Source organism: Centruroides sculpturatus, unplaced genomic scaffold (assembly GCF_000671375.1).
Source record: "Centruroides sculpturatus isolate CEXI.00-Female unplaced genomic scaffold, Cexi_2.0 scaffold250, whole genome shotgun sequence".
NCBI classification, from domain to species: domain Eukaryota; kingdom Metazoa; phylum Arthropoda; class Arachnida; order Scorpiones; family Buthidae; genus Centruroides; species Centruroides sculpturatus.
The window spans coordinates 687562-702774 of record NW_019384557.1 but is presented as its reverse complement, the minus strand read 5'-3'; the positions used below and the strand labels follow the sequence as shown (position 1 = coordinate 702774).

At 30.8% G+C, this 15213-nt stretch overlaps 1 protein-coding gene across 1 annotated transcript in view; it reads left to right on the top strand.

The window, feature by feature from the left end:
* LOC111623897 (AT-rich interactive domain-containing protein 2-like) overlaps positions 1-15213 on the top strand; it is a 243928-nt gene that overhangs the window by 78111 nt on the left and 150604 nt on the right. The window contains exon 4 of the mRNA XM_023366627.1: positions 3670-3821. Coding sequence (XP_023222395.1) covers positions 3670-3821 — 152 coding nt within the window. The remainder of the gene's footprint in view (positions 1-3669; positions 3822-15213) is intronic.

Sequence of the window (15213 nt, the reverse complement as noted above, 5' to 3'; positions counted from 1 at the left end):
TACCATATTTTCATAGAATGACTGACATGCTGGTCTATCCAAGGGAGACCATAAAACCAGAAATTTCCATATGGTAAAACCCAGCATGCCAGTTTAAGTGATGTTACACATCCCTCTGTAGAGGGCACATTAAAAAAAAAATTGAACAGTTTTATTTTAAAACTGTGAAACTTGGCATTTTATAAACCTACAATTATATGTTTAATTTCTCCATTTTGTCTTCTTTGTAGTGGCATAAAATATTCGTGGTATTCCAAAAGTGCTTTTTTTGTGTATTTGTTTGTGTATTATTTATATGTTTTTACGTGTATTTTTGTATTTTATTCTTATTGTTATTAGATTCAAAAACACAAAAATAAACATAAACATATTAAATTAAGAAACTTGTTGTAAATTAACTCAGCTTACATTGATTAAAATCTACTTCGTGTGAAATTTCAGAGGAAGGTATTATTTTTAAGCCTGGGTAGATGAATATTGTATTAACACACTGACTCAGTGTTTCTCAACCTCTAACGAATCGTCGCCCCCTTCAACATAGTATCACCCCCTTCACTTCAAAATTCCAATGAAGGCTAAAGCTAATGCCAAATTTGTACTGCATTGAATAGACTAGTGACTATGCAAGTATTGCTTAAAGTTGCTGTGTCCTGTAAGTAACTGAGTGAGGGTATAACTAGGATAAAAGTGGCAAAGAATCACAGTAGTGTCATCTTTGGGGATGAAAGTGTAGATGAGCCTACCAGTAGTGTCATGGTCCCAGCTGTCTTGCCAGAGAATGAAGATTTGCTTCTTGACGTGATTGTTGATGTACAAGGTAGGAATATAACTGAAAGGACTAGTGACTGAAGACTTTGCAGCTTGTTTGGCGTCTTGCCAAACAAGCTGCAAAGTCTTCAGTCACTAGTCCTTCAGTCAGCGGTCTTCAAAGTCTTCAGTCACTAGTCTTCAGTCAGCGGTCTCATTGCCGAGAACCCCACATGACCTGGGACCCATTGAAAATCTATTCTAATGTTGTTGTCTAAGTGTCTGAGAAAGTGGTGTATGAAATGGATGAGTTTTAAGTGGCTATTAGACTTTGCAATCCTGTGTAAAGTTACCCTACTGTCAGAATAAATGTGATAGCCTGTTGTCCTTGTTCTTTTGTCTTTTGTTCTTCCTATGTCTAATGTGAATTAAGCTCATATAAATAGCTAAAATTTCCGCATGTGCTATTGAGCAGTGTGTACCTAGATGGAAGCAAGTGTTATAAAGCTCACAGCCTAAGTTGGAGTAAACTACAAAAGCGGCACCCACATTGTCACCCATCTTGGAACCATCAGTGTAAATCCTAAACATGCAATGATCACCTGGATCTTCGGAGTAAACATCAGGTGCAAGCTGATGGAAGTGGTGGTAATCATAAGTTAGGAGGGTATTTTTGCCGATGCTGAATTTTTTGATATCATCAATCAAGGTCAAACTGGGAAGAATCTTACCTACTCTAATCATTTTGTGGACAGCCAAGTCATTATAATCTTGCCAGGATAAAGTGACAAGATTTTCCTGCCAAATAATGCATTTAATTTCTAAGTCAATAGGGGTCAATCCTGACATTACCAAGAGGACACTAGTGGGTGTGGTCCTATAAGGCTTAAAAATGTGGAGAGCTGCAATCCTTTGAACAGATTTTACGGTTATAGACTTTGGCAGCCATGTGGCCCCAGACCTGTACAAAATAGAGGAGTGCTGGCTGAATTGCATTGCTGTAAATAAGTTTAGTAGCATTAGGGCCAAGGCTTCATGGATTCCTAGCAATACTAATAAGGATGTTGGCCGTCTTTTTAGCTTTGTCTGTGATGTATTTGATATGAGGTGTGAAGTTAAGTCTCTCATCAAGAATAACACCTAAATATTTAATTTCCATTGTTCTCTTTATTCTGTGAGCACCTATTTGAAGGGTAAGCTTCCTGACAAGTGGCATGTTCCTACCAACTATCATGCTTTCGCATTTGTCTGTGTTAATAGGTTGCTTATGCTTAATACTCCACTGGTGAATGTTATTGAGAATGTCATTGCATATGTCCTGTAAGCGTTCACTGTTCCTGTGTGAAGCTAGGATAATTGTGTCATACACAAAGTCCTGTATGTGGCAGCCAGGAGGGAGGGTGTTGTTTAAGTGCAGAATAGAGTTATAGGCTATGTTCCAGAGACCAAGACCAGACCTGGATTCCTGAGGACAACCTCGAGTGATGAGTATGACATGTTATTTTGTGGTATAAACACCTGCACTTCTGTCACTAAGATAGGACTGAAGAAGTTTGTAAAGACTTTGAGGGCAGTAATGAGCATATAATGTGTGTAAGATAGAAGGCCACCAGGCATGATCGAAGGCACCTCTAAAGTCAATAGTGATAATTGTAGTATGCTGATTGTTTTGTTTAGCCTGGTGGATGTAATTAACGACTTGGTGGATGGCATCTACAGTACCTTTGTTTTTAGAGAAGCCAAACTGATTCTGATGCAGGACTCTACACTTGCATAGATGCCAAGTGATCCTATTAGTCATTAGACTGTCTAACATTTTTCCCAGAGTTGGGAGAAGGCAGATTGGCCTGTATTTTTTGTAAGTGTTAGCGCTGGTGGATTTGGGAATCAATTTGACACTAGCCTTTTTCCACTGACTAGGAAAAAGGCCAGTGTTCAAGCAGATATTGAAGAGAATTACAAATGCTGTAGGATTGGCCTCAAACACATGCTTTATCATCCTATGATTATGCTGTCAAGACCTGGGGCTTTGTTATCGGTGAGTGAACAGATGGCATTTGAAACCTCAATGTAGGTGAAGTTGTGATCATTGTAGGTGAAGTTGTGATCATTGTCTGTATTAGGTGGAGTGAGTGTTGAACTCCGGATGACCTGTTGTGTATTGTCATCTTGTCAGGTTGGAATCTCTACATTAAATGAGATGAATAAAGTTTTTACTGCAGAAAAACATAAGTTTGAAGAAGGAAATATATATTGCATATTTCTTTCTTCAAACTTAATTTTAATGTAAAGTAATACTCATTTCTGTTTCATCTGATAGTCTTTCAATTTGCATTAGATAATAAAATTTGGAAAGAATAATAAATTGGTTTAAGAAAGTTTATTTATAAATTAATTTTCAGTTGTAGTCTACTTAATCTTGTTATGTCATTAACATATGGATACATTATACAACTTGAAACATGAGATGTGGGTTGAGGGAATGATAAAAATAAGAACTTCAAAATTAAATATAAAAATAGATGAATTATCAATTAATTAATCATGGATGCAATACATTTAAGTTTTATTTTTTAAATAATTTTTTTTGTACTGTTGACCTGAACATTGCTGTGTCCCATTAAAAATTGCATCAAGTGCCACAAGTTGCTAACCTCAGTTCTATGACATACACAATAATCAGAATAGCAAATTGTTGATATATATACTTTATCAGTCAATAACATTATTTATTAAATTTAGTATAATTAGTAATAGTAATATTTAAGACCGACAAATGCAAATTGCTAGTACTTGTTTTGATTAAATTGTTTGAAAAAATTATAAACAATAATTTTATAATGTGTATAATTAATTTATTATTAATCATGAAAAAGTTTTAATAATTACTAAATAAAATATTTGATTTTATCTATTTACTAGATATTTAGGATTATATGAGAAGATTCACTTTTTGGGTGAAGACCCTGATGATGAACATGGACAGTCTCCAGAGGGACGATCTCGTAAACATCATACTTCTTTATTTCAATTGGTGCCCATGTCTTACAACTATGCACAACATGAAGTGTCAGGTTTGTACTTTATGATAATATAATCTTGTATAATAATTTTACTGCATATTCTGAAGTTTTTTAAAGTTTATTTTTTAAATATTTCTTGGACTTTGAGGACAAACTTTTATATTTTCTATTTGAATTTCTAATTCATGTTATACAGGACAAAATTTTGTTTCAGTTTTGATTCAATTAGCCATTCCTTTAAATTAGATAAATAGAAAAGATTTTTCATTTGGTTAATATTAATAAGCATTTTTCATAATGTCAAAGTAAATTTGGTATTTATTTATTTTGAAACAATATAATCAAGTAGGATTCTTATTTGGATTACCATTCTTGTAAATACAATTAATTAATTAGAAGTAATATAGTATATCTTTAAATTTAATCTAACCTTACAGTAACATAGAATAAGTAATTTGAAACTTTGACATCAAAAATTAATTTTACCTTGAGATATATAGTTGATTTTTGTAAAAATTTCTATCCCTTTTCCATGAAAAGTTTATTTTTGTCCTAAGTAAATTTTTCTTTTGATTTAACTGCTGTTCAATTAGGATTTGCATATTAGAGTGTAGTTTTGTTATCAGTTGATTTTTGTAATAAAGCGTATATGTAATTGCAGTTATGACATGAGAGAATTGTGCTGCTCACTTGCCAAATCGATTAACTCCATAAAACAAAAAGTGAAGAAAGTGACAAAATAATATAAGAGAGCTGTTTTCAAACTCCAATGGTCCATAAAACAAAGACAAATGTAAATAACAAAATGAATTTACTACCAAAAGTTAGGTACAAACATAGTTACTTTTCGACATAATCACCATAAAGATTGAGGCATTTGTCATATCTGTGGATGAGTTTTGAAATCCACTCTTCATAGAATGTTGTCACCAGTGACTTGAGTTGGCCTTAACAGCATTGTTTTGAAGATCATTAGTCTCAAACATCTGCTCTCTTAGCCATGTTCAGGAAACAGGTAGAAGTTGCTCGATGCTAAATCAGGGCTATACACTGGCTGTTTAAAGGTGGTGAAGACTTCCACCTTTCAGACTTCCACCTCTTTCCTGAACAGAAAACATGGCTAAGAAGGCAGAGGTTTGAGACTAATGACGATCTTCAAAACAATGTCGTTAAGACTATCTCAAGTCACTGGTGACAACATTCTACAGAGAGTGGATTTCAAAGCTAGACACAGATAGACAAATACCTCAATCTCTATGGTGATTATGTCAAAAAGTAACCATGTTTGTACCTAACTTTTGGTAATAAATTCATTTTGTTATTTACATTTGTCTTTATTTTATGGACCATTGGAGGTTGAAAAAAGAAACAGTCCTTGTACATTCTTCTTTAAAATTCCTTTTAAAATATAAATTCAAATAAACATTGTAAAATGTATTATTGTAGATGTAGCTTTTATTTAATGACATATAAAATGTATAAGATAGCATAGATATGCTTTAATCATTATTATTATTATGATGGTGTGATTGAGAGAGTTAATTGATTTGGCAAGTGAAAAAAGTAAATAACATCAAATTCAGTCCTCACAAAGTTTTTTTTATTATAGTGAAACTTCATTATCATACATTTTTTATTAAAGATTTTTTGCAAATATGAATAACTGTTCTGTTACTGTTATAATGGTGGTTATTATTATTTTGCTTAAATTGATTATTCAGCAACATAAAAATGATGTCTTTTTTGTCAGCTGTATTTGAGGTCCCATCATGTTGATTTGTTCTTAAATTTTTATAAGAATCATGTTTAAAATGTTTAAAACAAATTATTTTTAATTTTGTCCATCTTGATGTAACAGTATAACTTTTCTTTTTCTAAAAACAATTGCCACTAAAATTAAAACAATCGTTCAATAATCTACAAGTATACTTACTTCTGCAGAAGTTGGATGTAACTAACTAATTTCTTTTACTTACTTGTTGTGATGATATAACATTAAATAATTTACCATTATCTACAAGGTACTGGTGGTCAGTGCATACTGTGATTGCAGTGTGTGCTGGTGGATTTACATTACAGTATGGAGTTAATTAGATAGGCTTCTGAAATAAATTTTTTTGATGGCCAATAAAATTTGTCATTAAGTGGTATTGATCCTTATTACTAGGGAAACTTATTATGAATATAGAAAGTTAAGAGTATATCAAGTGCTTTGACATTAAAATTTTTAAAAATTTGATATGTGGAGTTGAGTCATTCACAAACCAAATTGATTAATTTATAATGCCAGAAAATGTAGGTGGTGATTTCAAACTATTTTGGGGTAGTATAATATAGGCTTGGAATATACAAGTGTTTTTAATAAGTTCATCATAGGCATTAAAAAATCACCAAATTGGAAAAATTGCTGCCATATTGCCAATTAGCTTGAAGTCTACAATAAATTATCACACCTGGCAATATATTACCTGTTCCCACTAACTAAATAATGGCTAAAAAACAAAATTCTCATGCCCATAAAAAAAATGGGGGAAACATTATCTATCATTGTTTGGACAGAATTTAATATAGAATTTCTCATTATTAGAATAAAGCTTGAATTTTAAGTATTTTGTTTTAGCCTCATTCATCCATTTTTAGATAATGCCAGCTTTATCTGTTTTGAATAAAGTGTTTTATACAGAGAAAGTTCAAAAATTAATATATTGTTATTTGCTTTAACCAAAAGACTTGGATAAAGTTTGCATTAGCAGGTTAATCATATAGTTTTATCCTATTCATAGATTTTAGCTATTAGCAGAGACATCATTTAACACTAGTTGATCATTACAAATTTTTACAATATAAATTTCAGATAAGTGACTGAGTTACATCATATATGATGTATAAGTATCAACTTTTTTATTTAAAAAAAAAAAACATTTATGTATATTGGAGAAGTATTCTTTATAGATTTGTATTTGTTTTAGTAAAAATTTGACAGTTTATTTGAACTAATGATAACATTATGATACTTTTAATGCTCTTGTTAAAAAGTACAGTAGTATGCCATTTATTGTAATCATTTTGGGACTAATAAACACAGGACGTTGACACCAAATAGTCAATTTCACAGACTATTACATGATTACTTCTAATTATTTTTGCGAAGAGGTTGTGTTAAAATTGTGAGAAGGAATCTTTTGATTCAGTCAATAATGAGGCCATTTTTAAATGAAATAACAAAGAATATTTAATAAACCAAATAAAAACAAAAGTAGAGATTACAATTATAATAAATTATCTGTTTTGCGGAGAGAGCAATTACACTTTGTTTTAAAGTCATACTACCTCACAACTTTAGGTTTTGCTGTCTTCTTTTTATCTTTGGATCGATGATAAGGTTCTTTAATTAATCTGGTTCTCGTCAGGTTTTTCTTTCCTTTTCTCTTAGTAACTTGAAGGAGGCACTTTATCAAATAGTTTCTTACTTCAGGAACTTGTAGATTAAAATTTTCTAAGCTTTGGGTGGTGGCTTTAGGGAGTTGATATGGAATATGTCTTCTCACTTCTGGATTTCTTGACGCACGCCTGGCTAAGGGCGTTAGCTGTAGGGAGACGGTATGAAATACGTCTTTATTCTCATAGAAGTTGTGGTGCACTCCCCGAACAATACCAAAGAATCCCGTTTTTCGAGGTTTTCTTCCAATGGGAATATCGTATTTTTCCACATGAGCAGGATGAGTGGGGATTTACAGAGGGGTGACTGTTCATTATGTGACTCAAATTTTCAAAGATAAGGGAAAAGAACAGGATATTCAATTTCCGTTGAAAAGGAAGTGAGTTTTACAGTTTCCTTTGTTTTTGGAAAATAACTTTTTCCATCAAAATCAAAAATAGTACTTTTAAATTCATTATTTCAGTTTAAACTTTAAGAAAAAGGGATGTTCAAAATCTCACACAATTGTAATTGTCTCATTTGCCTATATCTGACTCCTGCCCTGTTTTTAAGAAAAAAATTTGAATACACCTGAAATAAACTTATAATAGCATAGAAAAATTACCAAATTGGAAAAAAAAATTGCCAAACTGGCTTGAAATATTGCCAGATCTGGCAACATTATTTACATATTTTTCATCCAAAATTAAAAACTTATCTGGTCTACAAATTTTTTTTAAAGCAGAATAAGCAAAACCACTGTTGTTAACTCACTTTATGATTGGTCAAAACCTGTTGCAACTATAGTACCTAAAATAAGATTTATGTTAGTGTTGGGATGATTATCAAATTAGCTGATTAATAATGAAATACATACAATCATGATTAATATCAGCATTGTATGATTGTTCTAATTGTACGATTAATTGTTAACTAATCACTGTTGGGCAATTTTTTAAAATAACTTATAAAATTTCAATTTTTTAAAATTTTAGTTCTTATACAGTGTTTTTAGTTTTAACCCTTCATAATAATAATTTTACTTATATCTTTAATAAAATACCATATTTATTCTCACATAAGATGAGGTTTTTATTCATTTTTCATTGCTTCAAAAACCTAGGTGGTCCTATATGCTCAAGTGAAGGAATCTTCACGTTTTTGCAATAATTTTTGTGAACTGTGTATTTGCATTTTTTACTGGATGTTCACCCTCTGGTGTTTAAAAACAAAAGTATTTTATCTGAGTAGTTTGAATGGTTCTTGTGTATTGTCAGAGCAAAGATGAATAACAATATGAAAAGCAAAGCTTTTGAATTGAATTTTAATTTGAAATTCCAAAATCACACAGGAGCCAGATATAAGTTTTAATCCATTTCCACATGAAAACAGATGATTATTTGGAAATCAGGATTCAGAGAAACTTACAAGTGTAATCAATGTAGAGTGGATTCGACTGTTAAGAATTGGCAAAAAAGGTCCTGATTGTCCAACTTTACATGTTGAACAAATTATGTTGTTGTTTTTACAAGATTTTTCCTTAAAGTTTAAAATGCCAGTAATTTTTGTTGGACAACATGTGCATTTACATTTGTTTGATATTTTACTTGTAATTAAACAAAATAAAATTAAACTGTATTAATAAATCTAATTTTATTTACTTTGATCTTTAAAATCATGCCTCGTCTTATATGTGTGATTGTCTTATAAGCGAGTAAATATGGTAAATATTTTATATATTTAATTGATTTTTCACTTTAAAGTTGCATGATAATATTGAAAACTAAATTTGTAATGTATTCTTTATCAAGTTGGGTTACTACTACAAATGTTAGTAGTCAGAGATTTGATTTATACACAAAGGAGAAAAAGGCTTTAATATTTTTCCCCTCTATCACTATTGGTCAGTAAAAAACACCACAATCACTGTTGGTTTATTAAGCACTAGCTTACCCATCGCGCATTGCTGCGATCTCAGAAGAAAGAAAATTCAAGCAAACTCATTATGATAAAATTCAATTTACATTTTATCATTTTTATTGAAACTTATTATTATTATTCATTTTCATCGGGAAAACATTTCAAAGTGTCGTTTCAATTCTATTTATTTATTGGAGTGTTTGTGGATACACGATATTTTTTGTTTTTCCGTCTGGTGCGTACACGAATAAATCGGAAGGTTTTTCGACGCGTGAGCCGGCCACATACAGTTGTCCATGCGAGAAGCACGGATTCTCCAAATTTAGCCCACACACTCGCAGCGATTGTCAGAAGTGCGATATTCCCCATTTTTATATATATATTTTTTAATCCTTTATAATTTTAATTATTTAATTGCTTCTTCCTCTCTTCCTTGGCATGTTGTGAAATTTCTGATAGTTGGATAATAAACCATTTTATTGTAATTTGTCTTTTTAAATTATTTTGAGTCGATATTAAAATTTGGAAAAGGGGGGATACGTAGATCGGTAAAATACGCGAATTTCTTCTTACTTCGGTTGTTGTTCGGGGTACAGTTAAGGTTTTAACGAAGTTCAAGCGAATATATAATTAGCAAAAAAAAAGTTGAAATAAAGTGATTAAACAAAAACTATTACAAATATCGTAAATAACAGTTCACAAATGCATATATAGAGATATTTTTTGAAGGGGGAAATGGTCTTCACAATTTGAAATCGATTGAACACACAGTGCTCGAATGCTCGTGTAAACGCATGCCATCTATTGTAGGATAAATGCCAGAAACCTTCGTGGGAGTGTATTAAAAAACTTTCCAAAGCTTCATGGCAATCGTACTATGCCAGAATTCTTCACGGGAGTATATAAAACAACTTCTCAAAGTTTCACGGCAATCGGATAAACGGTGTGGTAATGCATGAGGGACACACACACACACACACACACACATTTTTATATATATAGACTAGTAGCCCAGAATTCTCCTAGTGGGCACTCTGGGCTACTAGTCTATATATATAAAAAGCAGCAGTGGTGTCATTCTTTGGTATAAATAATAAATTCATATCAATAATAAAATCCTATTACAAATAAAAAAATAGTTAGATACTTATAAATACTATAATAATACTCAATATACTGTATATATAGGTAATTGCAACATGGCAGCTGGTGGTATTTTTGATTTGTTTATCGAGAACTGTCTTAATCTCGCCCATTTTTTATTATTTGTTATATCATTATATATATATTCATTATTTGTTATAATATTCGTTTAATAATAAATTCCTATTATAAATAAAAATAATAATATACTTAATTTATTGTTAATTTAAATAATTGCTAGGGATGCCCCTAGTGGCTGTTCTCAGCATTCCATTACAGATATACAAACAGCTCAATCAATGGCTTATATTATTAGATATTAGTAGGTGCACAGAATAATCGCACTTCTGTAAAAAAGGGGAAATTAGTATGTTTTATTCACATAATAAACAAAATCAGGATTTCTTTTGCTTAGCATCCTATATACATTCAAGCAAGCAGGCCTGCTAGAATGCATATTTAAGATGCTAAGAAAGAGAAATGCATAGTTGGACATGTATTTGTCTTAAAATAGATCTAACTAGCACTTAAACAACAACAACAACTTTTATCTCATGAACCTATGTGTATCTGATGAACCTATGTTCATCAGATACACATAGGTTCATGAGATACAAGTTGTTGTTGTTGTTATTTAAGTGCTAGTTGAATGAAGTGATGAACCTATGTTCATCAGATACACATAGGTTCATGAGATACAAGTTGTTGTTGTTGTTATTTAAGTGCTAGTTGAATGAAGTGATGAACCTATGTTCATCAGATTCACTGGATTCTTACATTAAAAATGCTAGGGTGCTATGCATCTCTCTTCCTCTGCTCTCTTAATGCTTCTGGCAGATTGCCTTCCATTCTTGAGTAACCAATATAATGTAATCTAATCTATTTGTTATATTTAGGGTCCAACCCTCGTTTTGAACCAGATTGTCTAGTTCTTTGAGTTTTGTCTTGTATCCATTTGAGAGATCAAATCATACACTGAACAATTTTATTTGAATTATGTATCATGATAATTTTAATGATACTAAGTTTCTTGGCATTGATTCAACATAATGTATTGTTGCCTTTTTTAATTTGGAACATGGTTTATATGCTCTCTTGATGGCTCTATACTGATACTGTTCTGAGTAAATTTATCTGGTAGTTGCATTTTTCCATTATTAAAATGATAAATTGACTTATATCACAATTATTTCCACACAACAGGAATTCCTTCAAATGCAATGTAGCTAACAAAACAATATGAAATAATTGACAATGTAATAACAATCTATTAGTTTAAAACTGAAAAAAAATTTTCAAAAATAGGTAGATGCTGCTGAAAATTTATTGATTGAATTTTATTGCTTAATTAAGAAATATATATTTCTAAAAATTTATTAGTACCATAATAGAATATTTTCAATTTGAATGAATAAAAATTTCAGACTGAGAAGGCATACAAAAAAAACTAGTAGTTTCTAACAGAACTGGATGTATCGTCATGATTATCCTGAATTATTATTGTTGTTAATGGATGATGATTAAAGAAACAACAGCTTTATTTGATTCACTAACACAAGGTGTGTTACTATTTCAACACTTGGCAGTATTCCATCTTTATTTAGTTGATTACACAGTTTCAGAAGATTAAAAACAGCTTTATTTTTAATGTTACTTTAATAATTTTAAAAGTAGTAATTCTTTATCAATGAAATGATTATTTACTGATTACTCTGATTATTGGAGAATTAATCATTATTTGATGATCAATCCATAGAGAAGCTGATTAGTATGCTTAACAATTAGCAAATGATTAATCAGTACATCTCTATGCTAGGCATAGTCTAAGATGTGTAAAGACTTGAGAATGTAAGGTGTGAACACGCATGAATATGCTGAGGAGAACATCTTCTCAACACTTGTGTGGAAGCTTGCCATTTGCTACATATGCATGTGGATACAAATCATCTTTTGTCAGTTTTTCTTTATTGCTCAAATCATCTGCACATCTGATCTTCAAGTTAGTTAATTTTATTGTTTAGATAATTGGAAAGCATGAAGTGGAGTAAAGAGAAATGTTTGGAATTAATAGATGTTTATGAAAAATACTAAGTATTGTGGAACCTGAAAAATACCTACTACTATCCTTAAGAAAAAAAGGTGAAATTGCAAAACAAGTAAATTTAACTACACAAATAGTGAAAACTTAAATGAATAATCATTTTTTTTTGTTGTTGCTGAATTAATCACTAGAAAAGTAGCAGCAGCAGTTACATAATCATTGTTTTTGACATTTACAGTAAAAACACAGAAATGAGTATGGAGTCATATAAGCATGTATGTATGTATGCAAGTATTTCAATAAAAATGCATTCGTAAAAATGATCCAACCACATACATTTAGAAAATCCATGAATGTGTGCATACTAATGTCATTCATACTTTTATGGCATTTGGATTTGTATTATATGATGAAAACCTTTATTAATTATAATAAAAGTTAATTTACTTCATAAAACTAGTATTTATTAATACTGTTACTTTGCAAAATTATATTATGAAGTTATGTACAATTTTATTTTACTTTCTAAAGAAAAAAATGTGCATTTGATAGCTCTACAACATATTTTTAGAACTAGAATAAAATAAAGAAAGAAAACTTATCTAAACAGTACAATAACTCTAACTCAGTTGTATTAATAAACAGTAGAGCGTCGATTATCCAAATCAATTGGTGACTGGGGTTGTTTGGAAAACCGATTTTTTGGATAACCAATTATGTACAAAAAAATACATTATTAATATAGTATATTAAAATATCCCATGTTTAAATTTTTCTCCGTTGCTTGTTGCTTCGCGTTGAATTTTCGTTGATGTTAAGCCTAATGAAAATTTTTATAATAATAGTCGTGGCTATTGTATCATTAAAAATTATTTCTTTATTTTGTACAAACAAAATAAATATATTGAAAAATATAAAAACAAAAAAAATTTATACTTTAGAAGTTAATCTAGTATCAAAAACGTTCAATTCAGCATGACACGGTCCGACTGGAACGCTTTTGGTTGATCGGCATTCAGATAATTGACGCTCTACTATATATTTAAATTTAAGAACAAAATATTGATGCATACTGCTGTACAGATATCTCTTGTATAACATGGTAGATATGTTCTGTAAAAGTGCTGTGTTATGCGAATCTGTACTATATCAAACAAAGGACTAATGTAAAACATATGGTTAGATTCCAGATGTTAGCAAAAGTAAACTGTTTTTTTCCATCATGAAGAGAAATATGTTTGTTAAACAATCAATATTTTATTTTCACTCAATAATTAAATAACAAGTACAATTAAAAGTGCTGTTAAAATTAATTTTAGTTAAACAAGGGTGTGTTTTTTTACAAAATATCATCATTGCCTGAGGTTTTTTGTTGATCTTGATCAGAAGTATCAGCAAATTCTTCATTTTTTATTTTCTGTGAATGACAAAATATAAATAATCAATCATTTGTTTTAGTGGGTTATATTTGTACCGAGTGATACCCCTCCCCAGAATTTGTGCTTGAATATTGAATTGTTCCAGTTCAGAACAGTTTGAGTACTGAGATACTGCTGTATTTTGTTCGTCATTTTTACAAATGAAGTAATCATTCATAGATAAGTAATACCTACAGTTAAAATAAAGTTTAATAGCACTTACCTAAAGATGTTTAAACTTTACTAAATACAAAGATTAATCTATAAAAACAAAACAGAGTGATAGTCTTAAAAGCTAAAATCTGAAAGCAATGACGATGACACTCAGTTTATAAGAAAGATAATGCAATTTTTTTCTTCTTTGTCCTGTTAATTTATTTCGTCAGGTTTACGTTAAAGTAAACCTGACGAAAGACCAAAAATAAATTGAAAATTACAATATTGTAAAATCCATGAGCAAATTTGAAACAACATGCATGCTTACTTGAAAAGAAAAATGAATAACAAAGTTTATGCTTAAAAATTGTGAAATTTTGTATGGAGGATTTCTAAAACAATGTTAGAGCAAAATCAGAAGTAGTGTTGTACAGGGGATATCCTCAATTTTCAAATTGTGTTGTAGAAGTACAGTAGAGCCTCGAAAACTTGGCCTAATGTGGACCGAAGGGTGGCCGAGTTTGTGAAAATGCCGGGTTATCAGGAATGGGTTAAAAAAACTAAGTATGAGTGTTTCCTCAGAAAATACTGTACTGTATTTGTATGTATTGTTTACTTGAGAATACAACAGAGAATAAACTGCCCAAATACCCTTAAACAAAAGAAAAGTACAACCTTTATGAAGGCATAGAGCCTTTACTACATGAAAATGAAAATTAATGAATACACTGTGTACAGTAATTTACCTGATAAGACAGACCCCAAAAAAATACTTTATGAGGCATAAAGCTGTCTATAATGAAAATTAATTAACTAAGGATTTTTTTGCCCTGCCAGAGTTATCCGGAGTGCCGAGTTTTCGAGGCTCTACTGTATCATGTTGTACAAGGGATCCAGTATATCTTAAGAATATGCATAACAATAATCATCTCATTTCCTATGAACAACGACACAGTCTAAAGATCACAATAGAAATAAGATGGATAATGTAGGCCTTACACTTTGATCATGACAAGTTTTAACCAATCATAGCTTGAGCTGAAGATGCTTTTGATGATCCTGATTGTATAAAAAATTTCTATCTGGTCTCTCATAAAGCAGCACTCTGTTGAGCTGGCAAAAAATGACACTAACCATGTGTCATATGGCCATCACTAACCATGTGTCATATGGCCATCACTGATTAATTGCATGTAGAGAGGATGCTCTGTCTATTGTAAGTTAGGTTTTCAGCACATTGTGTCTGCCATGGCAAAATGATGCAAGATATACAAATTAGCTGTTAGGAAATTGAAAAATATAATACAAACTAACTAGAACTCATCAAAATCATCAGTACAGCAAGTG